The sequence below is a fragment of the Geotrypetes seraphini genome, chromosome 3 (assembly GCF_902459505.1).
Source record: "Geotrypetes seraphini chromosome 3, aGeoSer1.1, whole genome shotgun sequence".
NCBI classification, from domain to species: domain Eukaryota; kingdom Metazoa; phylum Chordata; class Amphibia; order Gymnophiona; family Dermophiidae; genus Geotrypetes; species Geotrypetes seraphini.
This window is the reverse complement of record NC_047086.1, coordinates 361,339,133-361,357,991: the sequence shown is the minus strand read 5'-3', so window position 1 is coordinate 361,357,991 and position 18,859 is coordinate 361,339,133. Positions and strand designations below refer to the sequence as shown.

General features: G+C 41.9%; 1 protein-coding gene across 1 annotated transcript in view; it reads right to left on the bottom strand.

Moving 5' to 3' along the window:
- Positions 1 to 16,859, bottom strand: part of DEGS1 (delta 4-desaturase, sphingolipid 1) — a 28,773-nt gene extending 11,914 nt beyond the window's left edge. The window contains exon 1 of the mRNA XM_033936726.1: positions 16,649 to 16,859. Coding sequence (XP_033792617.1) covers positions 16,649 to 16,730 — 82 coding nt within the window. The 5' untranslated portion in view covers positions 16,731 to 16,859. The remainder of the gene's footprint in view (positions 1 to 16,648) is intronic.
- Between the last annotated feature and the right edge of the window lie 2,000 nt (positions 16,860 to 18,859).

Sequence of the window (18,859 nt, the reverse complement as noted above, 5' to 3'; positions counted from 1 at the left end):
AAAATGGAATTGCTAAACTAAAAGATGCTGGGAACCAATATGTGGATAGTGATGAGGAAAAAGCAAATGTGCTAAACAAATACTTCTGTTCTGTGTTCACAGAAGAAAATCCTGGAGAAGGACCAAGATTGTCTGGCAAAGTTACCCGAGAAAATGGAGTAGATTCTGCACCGTTCATGGAGGAGAGTGTTTATGAGCAACTTGAAAAACTGAAGGTAGACAAAGCGATGGGACCAGGCAGGATCCATCCCAGGACACTAAGGGAGCTCAGAGAGGTTCTGGCGAGTCCTATTAAAGACTTGTTCACCAAATCTCTGGAGACAGGAGTGATTCTTGGGGATTGGAGGAGAGCGGATGTGGTCCCTATTCATAAAAGCAGTCACAGGGATGAAGCAGGAAACTACAGGCCGGTGAGCCTCACTTCAGTTGTTGGAAAAATAATGGAAGTGTTGCTGAAAGAAAGGATAGTGTACTTCCGTGAATCAAATGGGTTACAGGATCCGAGGCAACATGGCTTTACAAAAGGTAAATCGTGCCAAACGAACCTAATTGAATTTTTTGATTGGGTGACCAGAGAGCTGATCGAGGACATATGCTAGATGTAATTTACTTAGATTTCAGCAAAGCCTTTGATACAGTTCCTCATAGGAGGCTGTGAACAAACTTGAAGGGCTGAAGTTAGGCCCAAAGTGGTGAACTGGGTTTGAAACTGGCTGTCGGACAGACGCCAGAGGATGGTGGTTAATGGAAGTTGCTCAGAGGAAAGAAAGGTGAGTAGTGGAGTCCCTCAGGGTTCGGTGCTAGGGCCAATCCTGTTCAATATGTTTGTGAGTGACATTGCTGATGATACCAAGATTTGTAACAGAGTAGACACCAAAGAGGGAGTGGAAAATATGAAAAAGGATTTGCAAAAGTTAGAAGAATGGTGTAATGCCTGGCAACTAAAATTCAATGCAAAGAAATGCAGAGTAATGCATTTGGGGATTAATAATTGGAAGGAACCGTATATGCTGGGAGGAGAGAAGCTGATATGCACGGACGGGGAGAGGGACCTTGGGGCGATAGTGTCCGAAGATCTAAAGGTGAAAAAACAGTGTGACAAGGCAGTGGCTGCTGCCAGAAGGATGCTGGGCTGTATAAAGAGAGGCATAACCAGTAGAAGGAAGAAGGTGTTGATGCCCCTGTACAGGTCATTGGTAAGGCCCCACTTGGAGTATTGTGTTCTGTTTTGGAGACCGTATCTGGAGAAGGACGTAAGAAGATTTGAAGCGGTTCAGAGGAGGGCGACAAAAATGATAGGAGGCTTGCGCCAGAAGACGTATGAGGAGAGACTGGAAGCCCTGAATACGCTAGAGCAGGGGTAGGGAACTCCGGTCCTCGAGAGCTGTATTCCAGTCGGATTTGCAGGATTTCCCCAATGAATATGCATTGAAAGCAGTGCATGCAAATAGATCTCATGAATATTCATTAGGGAAATCCTGAAAACCCGACTGTAATACGGCACTCGAGGACCGGAGTTCCCTACCCCTGCTCTAGAGGAAAGGAGAGACAGGGGAAATATGAATGAGACATTCAAATACTTGAACGGTATTAACGTAGAACATAATCTTTTCCAGAGAAAGGAAAATGGTAAAACCAGAGGACATAATTTGAGGTTGAGTGGTAGTAGATTCAAAGGCAATGTTAGGAAATTCTACTTTACGGAGAGGGTGGTGGATGCCTGAAATGCGCTCTTGAGAAAGGTGGTGGAGAGTAAAACTGACTGAGTTCAAAGAAGCGTGGGATTAACAGAGGATCTAGAATCAGAAAATAATATTAAAAATTGAACTAAGGCCAGTACTGGGCAGACTTGCACGGTCTGTGTCTGCATATGGCCATTTGGTGGAGGATGTGCTGGGGAGGGCTTCAATGGCCAGGAGGGTGTAGATGGGCTGGAGTAGGTTTTAATAGTGATTTCGGCAGTAGGAACTCAAGCACAGTACCGGGTAGAGCTTTGGATTCTTGCCCAGAAATACCTAAGAAGAAAAAATTAAAAAAAATTAAACTGAATCAGGTTGGGCAGACTGGATGGACCATTCGGGTCTTTATCTGCTGTCATCTACTATGTTATTATATAATTAGCTTTCAATTTTTTTTCAATACGGTACAGTATACTGCTGTTATGGTATCCTGTCCTGACCTAAGGAAAGGGGGTTAGTCCCCAAAAAATTTGCCTTATTTACATTTCCTATTTATAAACTTTAATTAACAGTTAAAATACTACATGATTCTACGTAAAGCAACAACAAAAAGTTTATACCTTTTGTCATTTCTGCTTTAATCATCTTCTCTTCACTCTCTTCAGTGTTTGTCCTCGCTCCCTTCCCTGCAACATCTATCCTCTCTCTTTGCCCCTTCCACTCAGCCTCTGCCTTCTCTCTCTCTACCTCTTCCATCTACTGTCCACCCTCTCTCTGTCCCTTACATCCACTGTCCACCCTCTCTCTGTGTTCCATATGGCATCTTCCCTCTTTCTATGTCCTTTCAATAAACTGTATATCCTGTGCCCTTTCTCTCCTTTGTACATGATTCATTTCAGCTTCACACCCTCTCCATTTTTTGTCTCCACCCCCTCCCCTATGCTCTGGCATCTCTCTCTTCTCCTTTCCTTCCTTCCTTCCTTCCCATTCCACCCCATGGTCTGGCATCTCTATCTCCTTCCCTTCTCTCCCCCACTGCCCTGGCATATCTCTCCTTCTCTCCCTCTGGTCTGGCATTTTATGTCTCCTTAGTTTCCCTTCCCTCCCCCCATGCCCTAGCATCTCTGTCCTCTCCTTCCATCTCCCCCTCCCACTCTTATCTGGCATCTCTTCTTCTTTTCTCTCCTTTCTTCCTCCTGGTCTGGCATCTGTCTCCTCCCCCTCCCCCATATACCCTGACATCTCTCCCCCCTCCATGGTCTGGTAGCTCCTTTCCTTTCCCTCCCTCTCATGGTCTTGGCATTTCTTTCCTCTCCCCCCAATTGGGTGAAGCAGCAGCATTTCTCTTCCCCCTCCACCCAATTGGGTACAGCAGCTTTTCTCTTCCTCCTCCCCCCCCAAAAAATTGGGTGCAGCAGCAGCAGCAACATTTATCTTCCCCCTCCCCCATTGAGTGCAGCAGCAGCATTTTTCCTCCCCCCCAAAAATTGGGTGCAACAACAGCATTTCTCTTCCCATCCCTCCCATCGGCGGAGTTGCAAGCTTCCCTCCATCGCTGACCTATCTTCCATAGGTCAGCGATGGAGGGAAGCTTACAATTTGCTGCTTTTACTTGCTTCGGGCCTTCCTCGTTGCCGGGTTCTGCCTTCCCGGAAACAGAAAGTAGGCAGAACCTGGCAGTGAGGAAGGCCCGAAGCAAGTAAAAGCAGCAAGTTGTAAGCTTCCCTCCGGGGCTCTAACATCTGCGTGCCGGCTTCCCTTCTCTCCCCCCACGGGACGTGGTGGCGAGTCAGCCCGGGAAGGAGCATCGGAGGTAGCAGCAGGATTCGCCGGGTGGTCATCTAAATTAGCCGGGCGCCGGGGAGAACACTGATTCTGGTGCCAAATAATTTTTCCTGCTTTAATTTGTGGCTTTTGAAGGTATGTTTCTGAAGCGATGAACAACACTGTGAGAGATATGGGCCATTGAAACCTGCTGCACTTCTTATAACCTATCAACAGATGGGACATCGACTGGAAGAGCACCTTAGGCAAATCAAACTCAATGACTGAGATGGATATGTGACACTCTGCTCTCTAGCCTAGCCCACAAGCAAGTTTCTTCCCTGTTCCTCTTCCTCTTTCCACTGTTATGACTCCCTTACTCCCCCTCCTGCTGATATTAACCATCCCCAATCTCTCCCCAAGTCACTGAATCCTTTAACACTGCACCACTCACTCTTTAAACCCATTGCCTCTCCCTTCCTCTTATCCACTCTCTAAAGACACATCACTTTCTCTCTCTCATTCGGTCATCCACTCTCTCCCCGCTTGACCCTCACCCACTTGACAGCAGCAGGGGCCTCCTCACGTCTCCTACCCGAAAGAAAAAAGGGAGAAAAGAAAATACCTGAGAGCAGGAAAGCAACAAGGAAAAATTGAATGACATTCAAAAAATACAACATAGCTCTGCGGAAAACTAAAAATTGAGGAGTCACAAGCCTAGGTCGAGCAGGAAGGCACTCTCACAAGTATGGTGCAGTCAGTAATGAACTTTTTAAAATTCTTAATGTGGCAATACACTTTTTAAGCTGTATATACCAGGGCTTTGACGATTAGGTCACCCACATGTGAGAATATGCTGCCTCCTTGAATGGAATAATGGATGTTTCCTGTCTTATAGATGGTGAAGGGTGGTGAATCCAGGGGGATGCAGCCCTTCCTTGGGATGGAATTGCAGCATCCTGGTATATCCTGACACATCCTGCATATCCTGTGCTTTTGATAGGGAACTGAGAGGGAAAAGAGGATGAGATGAAGAAGAAGAAGACCTGGTGTGATACAGGTGAAGCAAAACAAGTCCTTTGGATAAAGGTGAAGTAACCAGACCTCACAAGAGAAAAACTCCCTCCCCTCCCTCTTGCTCTAATAAATCAGTATATGAACTGTAAAAGATATTTCATAACCCACTTGCCAGCTGGCCTATAGTGATTGAGAAATGTTCTGTTTCTGAGTTAGCTATGGTAAGCAAAAACTTGTAAGAAACAAGACTTAAATTCCGATGCATGGCACCTGGCCGGATATTATGCAAAGAGGAACACAGCTCATGGTCAGAAAAACAGAGTACTCAAGAACATTATTTAGCAAGATATATCATGTGTTACCACAGCAGAGAAGGAATTTTGGACTCGGAATTGCATATATGGTAAAGGGAAAAGGGCATTTGCAGGAAAGGGTTAGGCCTTACGGCAAACTGGACAGACGTATAAGATGACACAAATAGATAAGCCAATAAATGAATCTACGTATGTATTGACGTATAAGAAAAACAACCAATAAAGATGTATCATGTGATTTAGGCTAACGTGGTATTGACCACCAAGAAATGTATAAAATCAGGCCTATAAGCAGAAGTAAGCTGAACAGACATCAGAGGACCCTCAGGCCTGAGGATCACATCTGTTCCATTATATGCTGAATGATTTATTCTTGTAAGCTGTTACTGATTTGCTAATAAATGTATACCTATTGAAACCAGTATATAGTGTGTGGAGTCTCCATTACGAGGTAGGCCTAGACAGCGGTCTACTTCAATGGTGACCCACGACTGCGTAGGACACGAGCCTTAAACGACCTCACTGGATTGCAGGCATGAAATCTGCTTGCCTCTCCATTACTTTTGGCCAAAAGTTTGATTCTGGGTTTTATTTCTGTACTTATGCATTGTTTTCAACTGAACTTCCTTATTTTACAGAGTTGCTGTGTTGCCTGCTTTATCTTGTTCCCCTTTTTATGCCGCACTTCTCCTTCATTTCCTTTTTTCACCAGCAATTGAATATGTTCTGCCTTATACACTATTTTCTTTTTCAGCACTAATTTTTTTCCTTTTTGTTTTTACGTAGGACTCACTGGTGTCAAATTTGGATGGTCCCGGACCCTGGAGCGGTTTTTCTGCATTGCCTTGCCCGGGACCGGGTTCCCATCCTCAATTGTCCTATTAGTCCTACGCACTCAGTTAGTGAAAACAGGAACTAGGGGGTAACGCAGCACAGCATAGTATAAGGACTGGCGTTAGAGTAGTCAGCATAGTATAAGGACTGGCGTTAAAGTAGTCAGCATAGTATAAGGACTGGCGTTAGGATAGTCAGCATAGTATATGGACTGGCGTTAGGATAGTCAGCATAGTATAAGGACTGGCGTTAGGATAGTCAGCATAGTATAAGGACTGGCGTTAGGATAGTCAGCATAGTATAAGGACTGGCGTTAGGATAGTCAGCATAGTATAAGGACTGGCGTTAGAGTAGTCAGCATAGTATAAGGACTGGCATTAGAGTAGTCAGCATAGTATAAGGACTGGCGTAAGAGTAGTCAGCATAGTATAAGGACTGGCGTAAGAGTAGTCAGCATAGTATAAGGACTTGCGTTAGAGTAGCCAGCGTAGTGTAAGGACTGGCATTAAAGTAGCCAGCGTAATATAGGGACTGGCGCTGGGGTAGCAAACATAGCATAAGGGACTGGTGTTAGAGTAACCAGCATAATATAATGATTAGTGGGACACGAAGCTAAGATAGCATATATAGTGGAGCAATATTTACGGCCATTGTTACTTTATCTCTGTGTAAATCTTATGTTTACTTCTTCTCCAAACTCTTTCCTTGGTACAGACACTGATTCAATTGCTGGTTGAATTCTTTCCTCTGCTCGGATAACGCCTGGCCTTCCATTTTTCTGTCCACAGGTTAACCATTTTGTAATATTACATTGTATAGTGATATTGTATTTTGATGCTTCTATGAATCCACTGTCTTACATTTTGATGTTTCTCTGCATCCGCATCGTTGGTGCCATGTGAAATCAGTCACCTATGTATATCTCTTTGGTAAATAATCTCTAAATCTGACCTATTACTGTTATCTATATATATCCATTTTCTGTCAGCATGCATCTTTGTGAACCTTCATTATCATAAGTGTTGGGGAACTGATGCCTGACTTCTTTTATCTCGTTCTTCCTCAATTTTCCTCCTAGTACCGGCTGGTGCATACTTGGTGTTCAGGCATATTTTTGAGGGCGGTCTTTATGCCAGTAATCTCTACTGAACGCCTATGAAATATATGTCTTCAAATCTATCTTTCTCAGCCTCTCTTCTCCATGAGAGTCCTGGTATCTTTTCCCCGGGTCATTGCACATGACCTACAGGGGTTCAGGGACACACATCGTTGTTCGTCTGTGATCACAACCAGACACTGACTCATACATTAACTTCCTGTGTCAGCGTCTCACTGGTGATCTGCTCCACATCCTAATTTCTTATCTATTCCTGTAGTCTAATAAGCCTCTAAAGGGAATCCAGAGGGGAAGCGCCCCATGGCTATAAACCCCTCTTACACATACATTATTAGTCTGACCTACAAACAAGCTCCTCCGTTCCTGTTACCATCACAATCTCTCCCTGTAGATTTGTATATTATTGACCACCCAGAGGGGTGGGCTGCCCAGAGAGGTGGACTGTGGGGGCTTGCCAAACTAGCCATACCATTTGCTATCTCTTAGGTTATTTCACAACTGTTGAGCTCCATTTCAACAGCTGTGAAGAGGGGGGTGAATAAAGGTGAAATTATTTTTGTTTTTTGATCACAGACGGATTTCGCATACACTATAAACAGATTACTGGAGATCAGCGAAAGATAATGCACAAAGAAAGCAGAAACTGTATTTGCACAAGAAATAAATATATGTCCAATTAATAGACAAGGTGACAATGCAAGGAAAAAAAAAAAACAAAAACCCTTTTTGTCTTTATAGGTCCAGGATTTTAATATTGCCACCTACGTTTCTTTCTTTTTACTAATGCCTATTTTGTTTCCTAGAGTCAGGGAAGACTGCAGTGTTCCTGTCTCGGGAAACCACATCTTAAACAGGCATGCCCGTTATGTCTGATTTCTCCCGCTACTCTTGCTGACATTAGGAATCCCCCTGTTTTATTCTTCTCTGGCTGCCAGTGCTAGCCATGATTATTTGTCTTGTGCCTCTAGCCCTAGTTTTTCTTTCTCTTGTCTGTTCCCTCGTGATTCCATCTGCCGTTGGTTTTTCACCGATCTTCTGTTAAGCCGTTGCTTAGACAATTCTGTTCCTCCTTCTGCCCCCATATTTCCTACCATAGTTGAGACGAAAGTATACACCTCTTCTCTGCATTGTGCTTTGTGTTACCTAGCCCCTTATGATGTCACCATACTGCTTGCTTATGACGTTGCTTTCCCTGACATACCATCTTGCCTTGCCAAGCTTTCTTTATTTACGCTTGATATGTTGTCTTCCTGGATTTTATTAGTGTAAGTGGTATTATCATGTGTGGTCACTATTTTGTATGGGTTTTGGCTTATTAGTTCTGCTTTTATGGGTTCATTTTTTTTGCTACTGACAAGAGAGGGTCTTCTAGCCTTAGTACAGCTCTGAGTCTGCGTTTTACTGTAATATTTTCAGCTTGTCATGCTGTCTGATGGCTTCCTTTGTTCTTCCGTTTATGCTGTTTGCTTTACATTTTAGCTGTCGCTTGTGTACTGGCCTGTGTAATATATGGCACTTTATGGGAAAGCGAAAGCATTGCTCTCGTGGTTCTTGTTTCCTGTTCTTTTGTGGTCACGAACCAGAGAAAAAAAAAAAAAAAAAACGGGGAGTGAGGGGGATGAGATTGAATGAGACTGAAAGAGGAAGTATATATTTTAACTGTGTTTCAATGTTACCATAAGCTTTCATTAAAACAATTATTTATTTCATATAAGTTTGCTGGATTATAAAGGATTGTTTTTGAGAAAGAGAAGAACGAAATTACAGGAAAGATTTGGATCATTGTTTTTCAATAGAAAGTGTTATGTTAGATTGGCAATGAAGGGAATATATAAGCAGATTATTGAAGTTTATAGGAAGGATTTGTGTACGTAGATAGGAAGGGTTCGTGACAAGTGATTATGTCTAACCAAATAACTGACAGGCATTAAGTATGATAACTGGCAATGTAAAAATAAACGTACCCTTTGTCTTTCTAGGTCTTGGATTTTTATTATGGGCATTTCCCATCAACTCACTTTTTCCCATTACTAACGATCATTTGGTTTCTACAGTTAGGGAAAACTACAGTGCATTTGAAGAGAACACCGAATGATTTCTATGAGTACTCTAAATTAAAAAAAAAAATAAATAAATAAAAATTTATACAAGAGGGGTGCTACCTTAATACATGCTAGCAATTAATGTCGGTCCGTTTTCCAGTACATGAGTTATTATTTGTTGTATTATGTCATATGTCAACTTCAGTGTTTTTGGAAATGCGAGTGGATTTCCATTTATGAGCGCTCACTGTAATTACCAATATAAAGAAAGAAGATTTATTTTTTCACTACTTACCACGACGATTTCAAACCTTATTCTTTGTCTGTGATCAAAGTTTAAGAAATGAGTTATGCTTCTTCTTTTTCCGTTACATAAACATACATAGTTACTTCCTGGTTGATGTGTCTGTATTTAGGGACACTGGAAAATGTAGTGCTCTATTTCTTTAATTTGAAATTATCAACAGCTATTTTCTTTTTGTTTTTTCATTATTCATGTCTCTACAATAACTGGAACATATTGCATAGGGTTCTTATGATCCACTCCTATCCCAAATGGTAATATTAATTAATGTTGTGCTAACATACCGAAGTGAGAATAACTTCTGCTTTTTATTTCTTAAGCCCCAAGCCAAGTTTTTGAGTGTTCCAACAAAGAAACATATTCTATAATGTTAACCCATTAAAAGTTGTTCACTTCTTGTTAGAAAAATTATTTGTCTAGCTTTAAGCAATGTGTATTGTTCTGTTTGGTTTTTTTCCCTTAATGAAATATATTATGAGCTAAACAACTATGACTTTGCTAGATTTCTATTTATGAGTACTCAATATAATTAGCAATATAAAAGAAAAAACTATTGTTCCTTTACTTATCATAACAGTTTTGAAAAACTTCTAGCAGTCTTTCTCTCTCTGCCTTTTCTTGGAACTTGTAAAAGAAATGTTACTTCCTTTTTTTCTTATATATTCTCTGATACACGCAGGAATACTTTCTGGTTTAATACAATACAATCAGCGTTTGGCTTTATTTAAAAAAATGGTTCTAACTGTTGCTTAAGAACTTTTCTAATAAGTTGCTGAAGGAAATGTCCAGTCCTATTGATTGGAATTCAAAAATATTGTAGTTTAGGTCTTTTTGCTGATTGAATATTAGTGAAAGTCAATATTAGTGAGTCAAACAAAATTGAACCCATGATTCGATAGAATCCCATGGGAAGGACATTTCTCCCATAAATCCTATTTTATTTTAATTTTTAGGGTTTATCATCTTTATTTTAGTATGTTTCAATATAACCTATGTGTTAATATGTCTAAGGCTATAGCTTAGCCATCCTTTTGCTTGGGTTTGACTCTTTGCTAATTCATATTTATGTTTAGCATATTACTCCTGTCCTTTGAACATCATATGCCATTGTAACTATAATTCCCTTAGGCTGACAAATATAATTCAGCCATTACATATATTAGACCTTAGTCTATTTGAATTAAAGCAGATAAATTTTTGTTTTCTTTTGTATGTCATCTTTTAACGCTGTACCTATCCTGTTAGTAATATTGCTCAGGTATTGTTGGAAACAAGTTAAATGATATATACAGTACAGATATTTTTGCCTTATTAATTATGGATCACTTCACAAAGACAATTGCCATATCTGAGGAAGCTGTATGCTACATGAAAATCCGTGTTTACACCCTTTTAATTAATTAATGACTTATTTACATAATTATGGACTAATGCTATTTGAAATATCATCGATGAAAAATTTTCAGCCGTATGAAACCCTGATGACGGATGAGCCCCAAAGGAAGGATCGTGCTACCAGAGAAAGCGCCTAGACTTACCAGCAAAGACTTCCTGACTGTTGCTACCAAAGACAGGATGACCTTTATGATCTTGAACTTCTACAGCTTTAATTATGGACTTATTAATTTGCACTTTTATGGACTCATGCAGTATTAGTATATATATTTTTTTTATGTGTTGATAATTATTTCTAACAGCCCTATTGCAAGATTTGGGTGTTTTTCTTGATTGTGACTTTATGCATTTTCATCCTGTTTTGACTCCCACAATAGCTCCCTAGTTATTTTCCCTTCCAGTTAGATTCTTTCCATCCCCTTTCTTGCTGCTAAGCTGAAGAGAAGTGCAGTGAAGAAGAAGTAATGAGCCCAGCTGAAGGATGATGACGTAAAATTTGATGTGGTTACCTGGACTTTCACCCCTGGCGTCTGGACCCAGTCGAGTCTGCACTGATCCCAGCTATTTTGGAAGAGCATGGAAATAATCTAACTTGTTAATTTATCCCTCCATCCCTTTTGGATGTAGTATGCTCATAACAGGATGAAACCATAAAAGGAGAATATATTAAAACGTATCAGATTAAATTATGAACCCCTGCAGATGCCTAGTTGCTCGAACTATCCCAAATGTTGAAATAGAGACCCATACACAACATTTTTGATAATCTTGACTTGGCCGATTTTGATGCACCTCCCTATGAAACACCAATAGCTGATTTCCCCTCCCAAGAGCCACCACCACGTCAGTACTTTATTCTGATATTTCTAACACACTTGTGTAAGCTCTGCAGTCATGCCTACCTGACTTTTACATTGCATATTATCCTAATTATTGATTGCATATTATCACATTGTATTAATAATTTTATTGTGACATGTTATGCTGCTCTGTTCCGTAGTATAGTATGGGTGGGCACTTGTCCTTTTCATTTTTACCATATACAATTTCAAGTACGTGGCCCTAGGCCTATGCTGTATGATCACTGACACAATCTACCTGCCCGAATATCCGGATGTCAAAGCCACCTGAAGGGGCTTTGAAGAGGGGATGAGAGGGAAAAGAGGATGAGATGAAGAAGAAGAAGACCTGGTGTGATACAGGTGAAGCAAAACAAGTCCTTTGGATAAAGGTGAAGTAACCAGACCTCACAAGAGAAAAACCCCCTCCCCTCCCTCTTGCTCTAATAAATCAGTATATGAACTGTAAAAGATATTTCATAACCCACTTGCCAGCTGGCCTATAGTGATTGAGAAATGTTCTGTTTCTGAGTTAGCTATGGTAAGCAAAAACTTGTAAGAAACAAGACTTAAATTCCGATGCATGGCACCTGGCCGGATATTATGCAAAGAGGAACACAGCTCATGGTCAGAAAAACAGAGTACTCAAGAACATTATTTAGCAAGATATATCATGTGTTACCACAGCAGAGAAGGAATTTTGGACTCGGAATTGCATATATGGTAAAGGGAAAAGGGCATTTGCAGGAAAGGGTTAGGCCTTACGGCAAACTGGACAGACGTATAAGATGACACAAATAGATAAGCCAATAAATGAATCTACGTATGTATTGACGTATAAGAAAAACAACCAATAAAGATGTATCATGTGATTTAGGCTAACGTGGTATTGACCACCAAGAAATGTATAAAATCAGGCCTATAAGCAGAAGTAAGCTGAACAGACATCAGAGGACCCTCAGGCCTGAGGATCACATCTGTTCCATTATATGCTGAATGATTTATTCTTGTAAGCTGTTACTGATTTGCTAATAAATGTATACCTATTGAAACCAGTATATAGTGTGTGGAGTCTCCATTACGAGGTAGGCCTAGACAGCGGTCTACTTCAGAACGAGTGCATGGAATGGATGTTTCCTGCCTTATAGGTGGTGAAGATGCTGAATCCAGGGGGATACAGCCATTCCTGGAGTCAGAATTGCAGGATCCTGACAGATCCTGGATATCCTGCACATCCTTCAGGATCCTGGCAAGTCCTGTGCTTTTGATGGGGAAGGAGTGCATGGAATGGATGTTTCCTGCCTTATAGGTGGTTAAGGGTGCTGAATCCAGGAGGATACAGCCCTTCATGGGGTCAGAATTGCAGGATCCTGACGTATCTTACAGGATTCTGTGCTTTTGATGGGGAAAGAGTGCATGAAATGGATGTTTCTTGCCTTATAGGTGTGAAAGGTGCTAAATCCAGGGGGATACAGCCCTTCCTGGGTTCAGAATTGCAGCATCCTGGTACATCCTGACACATCCTGCATATCCTGTGCTTTTGATAGGGACCCTCAGCCACAAGAGGGCATCCGCTCAAACTCAGGGGCGGGAAATTTCATGGCGACACCAGGAAATATTTCTTCACCGAGAGAGTGGTTGATCCTTGGAACGAGCTCCCGGTGCAGGTGATCGAGGCAAACAGCGTGCAAGAATTTAAGAGCAAATGGGATGCCCATGTGGGATCCCTTAGAGGGTTAAGTCAAGGGTACCTGTCACCAGGAGTGGGATCCCTAGGATAGTAGACTTGGGGGTGGGTCAGTAGAGTGGGCAGACCTGATGGGCTATGGCCCTTATCTGCCGTCATCTTCTATGTTTCTATGGAATGGATGTTTCTTGCCATATAGGTTGTAAAGGGTGCTGAATCCAGGGGGATACAGCCCTTCCTGGGGTCAGAATTGCAGGATCCTGACATATCTAGATCCTCAATATCCTTCAGGATCCTGGCAGGTCCTGTGCTTTTGATGGGGAAGGAGTGCAGGGAATGAATCCTGACATATCCCCACCTGGAATACTGTGTCCAGCACTGGTCGCTGTACTTGAAGAAGGATACCATACTACTTGAAATGGTCCAGTTAAGAGCGACTAAAATAAAAGGGGCTGGAGGAGTTGTACAGCGAGAGATTAGAGAAACTGGACCTCTTCTGCCTTGAAAAGAGGAGACTGAGAGGGGACACGATTGAAACGTTCAAGATAATGAAGGGAATAGACTTAGTAGATAAAGTCAGGTTGTTCATCGTCTCTAAGGTAGGGAGAACGAGAGGGCACTCTCTAAAGTTGAAAGGGGATAGATTCCGTACAAATGTAAGGAAGTTCTTTTTCACCCAGAGTGGTGGAAAACTGGAACACACTCTTCCGGAGGCTATCGTAGGGGAAAACACCCTCCAGGGATTCAAGACAAAGTTAGACGAGTTCCTGCTGAACTGGAGCGCACGCAGGTAAGGCTGGTCTCGGTTGGGGCACTGGACTTTGACCTAGGGGCCACCGTGGGAACGGACTGCTGGGCACGATGGACCACTGGTCTGACCCAGCAGCGGCAATTCTTATGTTCTTATGAATGGATGTTTCCTGCCTTATAGGTGAAGGGTACTGAATCCAGGGGGATACAGCCCTTCCTGGGGTCAGAATTGCAGGATCCTGACAGATCCTGGACATCCTGTAGGATCCTGTGCTTTTGATGGGGATGGAGTGCAGGGAATGAATGTTTTCTACCTTATAGGTGGTGAAGGGTACTGAATCCAGGGGGATACAGCCCTTCCTGGGGTCAGAATTGCAGGATCCTGGTAGGTCTTGTGCTTTTGATAGGGAAGGAGTGCAAAATATGGATGTTTCCTGCCACCGTCTCCCCACCCCTTCACTTTACTTGCTATTTATATTTCTTCTTTCTGGAACATATTGATTGTATTTTATGCCTCTTTCAGTCCCCCACAATCACTCCCTGCACCAGCTTCCACTATTTAGCTCTGCTAGTACTGTTTTGACTGATTTTCTGTCATTCTGCAGGAAGTCCCCCCTCCCCTTTTGCTAACATCTTGGTCCTTCTCTGCCAATCCCAACTACAGAGAAATAGAACAACCCCAAACTCCAACACAACGGAAAGTCACTTTCATGGAAAAGATGGCAGCAGGCTGGGCTATGGTTTCCTCATCAAATAACTACTCAGACCTCTATTGTTCCTTTCAACACACTCTGCTCTACATACTCACTACCTCCTTCCACATTTTCTCAATGGCTTTCCCTCACTGAAGCAATATCCTCTCAGTCCCTACGATTTGACTTTGAGTTATCCATTCACACTATACGCCATTGGTCTTTACTGGCTATATCGAAGGGCAAAGCAATCTCTTTATTTTACAGCATACTAAGGGACAACTCCTTTATCTTTTCTCCTCATTCCATGAAACACTGGGAATCCATACTAACAACCCCTCTTACTGATGTTGACTGGGATCTTTTTTGGTCCTCGACAAATCGTCCTCTCTTATCTTCCAGAGTTTCACAGTCAATGTTCTTCGTCATGTGGAATGCGGTATGGACTCCTTTTCGGATGTGGAAAGCCAACCTTAAACAAAACTCTATATGCTGGAATTGTATGAAGGAGGCTGGAACCCTTGATCATATGCTCTTCCACTGTACTCCAGTTCGCTCCTTCTGGTCTCGCATTTGGGACACTATAAAGCATGTTACTAACTGTTCGGATGAACTTTCTTTGGATATTATAATTCTCAGATCTCAGCACCCCTGCTTTGTTCTTTCGAATTGTCCTCCTAAACTTATTGACACTATGTTTGTGACTGCCCTTATGCATATATTGAAGAATTGGAAATCCTCTTCATCATTGGATTATACTTTTTGGTGGAAATCTTTGTGCATGTATCATAAATTTGAATCATATGCTTATGAGAAGAAAAATATTGCTCGACTATCCATGAACATGACACTATGCAACTCACCTTGGAAATTCTTAGACTCCTATGTTAGATCTGTTTCATAGACACTCCTGTCCTTCTCTCTTTCTCTCCTTCTCTTTCTTTTCTCTTTTCTCTCCTTCTTTCTTTCTTTCTGTTTTCTTATAAGCAGTCCAAGTACTTTGGATCTCTTAGAAGGTTTCAAACCCAATTACAATTGATTGTAGTTACTGCTGTGTTACACTAAGTGTTATTAGTTTCGAGATCCCGGTGTCGTACATGTATCTGAATGCATTTTTGGACTGTATTACATTACATTACATTACATTCGGGATTTCTATTCCGCCATTACCTTGCGGTTCAAGGCGGATTACAAAAGGTTAGTTTAAAAAAGACAGAGTTACAATGATTAGCTAGAGAGGTAAGTTGTAGGTCTTGTAAACATTTAGCAGGTTGTTGAGGGTGTGGTGGTTTGTCAAAGAGTTAATAGGTGGTCATAGTGGAAGTTCTTTTGTTATTATTAGTGCAGTAGTGGGTAGATCAAATGTCAGTTTTAGAGTTACTAAACGGTCGTGATGTTATTGCTGCTTCAGGAATTTCTTGAAAAGTTTGGTTTTTATTTCTTTTCTGAACGTCCTATAGTCTGGGGTGGTCATCAAGAGGTTGGAGATCTGGTTGTCCAGTCTTGCGGCTTGGGTGGCTAGGAGGCCGTCGTGTAGTTTTGTTCTTTTTACTTCCTTGATTGGGGGGGGTATGAATGGGGCGTGCGTTTTTCTTTGTCTTGTAGTGGGTGCTTGGATGAGGCGATTGTTCAAGTATGATGGACTGTCTCCGTGTAGGGTTTTGAATAATATGCAGTAGAATTTGAATTGGATTCTTTCTTGGATTGGAAGCCAATGTGAGTTGATGAAGGCTTCAGTGATGTGGTCATGTTTTTTTAATGAGTAGATGAGTCTTAAAGCTGTATCTTTTCATAAAGCTTAATAAAAAATATTGAACTGAAAAAAAGAACTGCATCATAGGGGGCGGGACTTTACAGAGAACTGTGAAAGAGCATGGAGATTCCCCAATGAAAGACAGCCTGCTGCTGTCATCAAAAAAGAGCATTCCATTCTTAAGGTGGTCTGCCCTAGATCCTGAGAATCCTGGTTTTACCCAGACCCACCATAAACCAACACCCTTCTCCAAAAGGGGAGATTTGCTACTGTCCCCTTCCCCCAGCGATCAGGCTCGGCGCAAGTAAAGACCACAAGCAACGGATAAGACTCGTTTCCGTCTCGTGACACAAAAGCATTCGAAGCACCGCTACAAGGGGAAAGCGCAAAGCGGAAAACAAGTTGCGCAAAGAACACCAAATGTGCATTAGAACAAAGTGACACTTATTTTTCCAACCTACCCAGGATCTCCTTCCTGCGGTCTGCATGTGGCTGGTCGGTGTAGACCCACTCGAAGTCCTCCCGGGCTACGCGGTTCCCCATTGCTATAACGATACTTCAGCGACACGTTGCCTGGCCGTTCTCTAGCCGCCACTGGCTCGGGATAAAAAGAAGGAGGAGGAGGTGTGTCCTGTCTGACGTCACTGACAAACCGCTTTCTCGCCTCCCCCTCGCATATCTCTCACTGTCCCGCCCTTTTTTCCCCTTCTGTAAAGCAGGGGGTTGGTTAATTGAAAACATTGCAACATCGGGTTGTTGTGTGTGTGGTTTTTTTTTAAATTAATGTTTCCCCCTCGTATCGCCGACTGCTCCTGCCACCAATCCGAGACAAACAGGCGAGAGGCTAGTTTTCCTGGCGTTCTGAAGGCGTTGGCTGCCCTGTTTATAAAGGGGCGTGGCCACCCAGTAAACGCCTGAGGTCCTGTGGTTGGTCTCAGCATGAGATTGGTAGAGGAAGGATGATGGCGCGTGGCTCACACAATGGCGGCGTTGACATTTATGTATACACAAGCAAGATGTATACACTCTGCAAGAGAGAAATGGAGGTAGTCGTGAGCGTGGAAACCAAAAGTGAGCGCACGGGTCGGTAGGGTTAAGGACGGATTTAGACAAATGGTATCCCTAGGTTGGGGTGATCTCGCGTATTCAGAGTACTACAAAGGTGGAAGAAGACTGGGGGGTTGAAGCTTAGGTCCCTACTGGATACCAATTTGGAAATATATGAATGTTATATTGCTTGTTCTAGTCATTCTAGACAAGCAGTTATCTCCCCATGGCCCCAAGGATTTTTTCAGTGATCTTTCTATTTCACTGGGAGCTCTACTGCCACCTGCAGTTTTTCCCTTCTGTATGAGTCAGGAGTGTTTCTGTTCTGCTCTCCCCTTTTTGTTATTTTATTTGCTGTTTCTGACCTTTATTCCGTGTTTTCAGCGCTCAAGCAGAGTTGCCAGATGGCAAAAAAATTTCCAGCCAAACTCATGGCAAAAAGTAGCCCAACTTGTGCTCTGAGTAGTCTGAAAAGTAGCCCAAACAATTGCCACTGGAAACCCCTCTAATTTATCAAACAAATGCTTCATACAGCTACAAAGGTACAAATACAAATGTTTATTTATACACTGTACATATACAGTCCATAATGGTTTACAAAAAAACAAAACTCAAATACAAAACATTCAGGAAAAACACTTAAAACAAACACTTAATGTAAAAGGGAGAGCTTTGATTGGCTGAGGCTAAAAATCAACATTTTCAAACTCATTATCTGAAGTACTTGTATTGTCTTGATCCCTTGCTAATTGTGGGAAAACATTTAAGCAAGGACTGTCTCCATAAAAACTGTGTTCAGCATTCCAGATGCCTGATAATACTCCAGGAACAAATAATAATTGCCATAGTAACAGCAATAATTTAATCTGTCAATGTTCACTCTTAATTACTCCAGAAACAAGTAATAATTGCAATAGTAGTAGCAATAAGTTTATCTGGTAATGTTCACTCTTAATTGTTCCATGGGGGGAAACCATCTTGCCCCTTTGAACAGGAATCATCTGCAAATATGACTTGACTGGTTTGACATCTTCTCTGTTGTCATATCTTTTCAATCAGAGAAGACTTTCTCCTTCTTGGGCTTACATTCAGTCCAATTTACTTTCATGTATACTCCTTAGTTTCTTTTGGGTTTTCCTCCTCCATCTCAGAGCATTCTTTCTCTACTCCCTCAGAGTATTCATCCAACTCTGTTTCCTGCTCACAAACTGTATGTTTCTCACACTCTTCAAAGGTAGAAACTGGCAACATCTCAATTTCACTTGGCAAAATCAAAGGAGTTATTTCAATGGAACCTGTCCCCTCCTGTTTGCCATTATTATGATTCTCCAACCTCTCAGGATCCTTGGTTTCTTCCAGACTCTCCTGTCTCACAGCATCCTGCTCATTTTTTTACATAATCAACTCAGGATGTGTATCTTTCACACTTTCACCTGATTTAAGGAGGTCATCATAATCAAAATCCAGTATAATGACATCTTCAGCTTGGATTGTAACTATTTTATTGCCATCATTTGCTTCTTCCACAGATGTGCTAGAAACCTCTTCTTCAGGAGCTGTTTGCCCAGTTTCAACTACACGGTTTTCTAAAAAAAAAAATGGTTTAGATAATTCTAGTGTGGCAT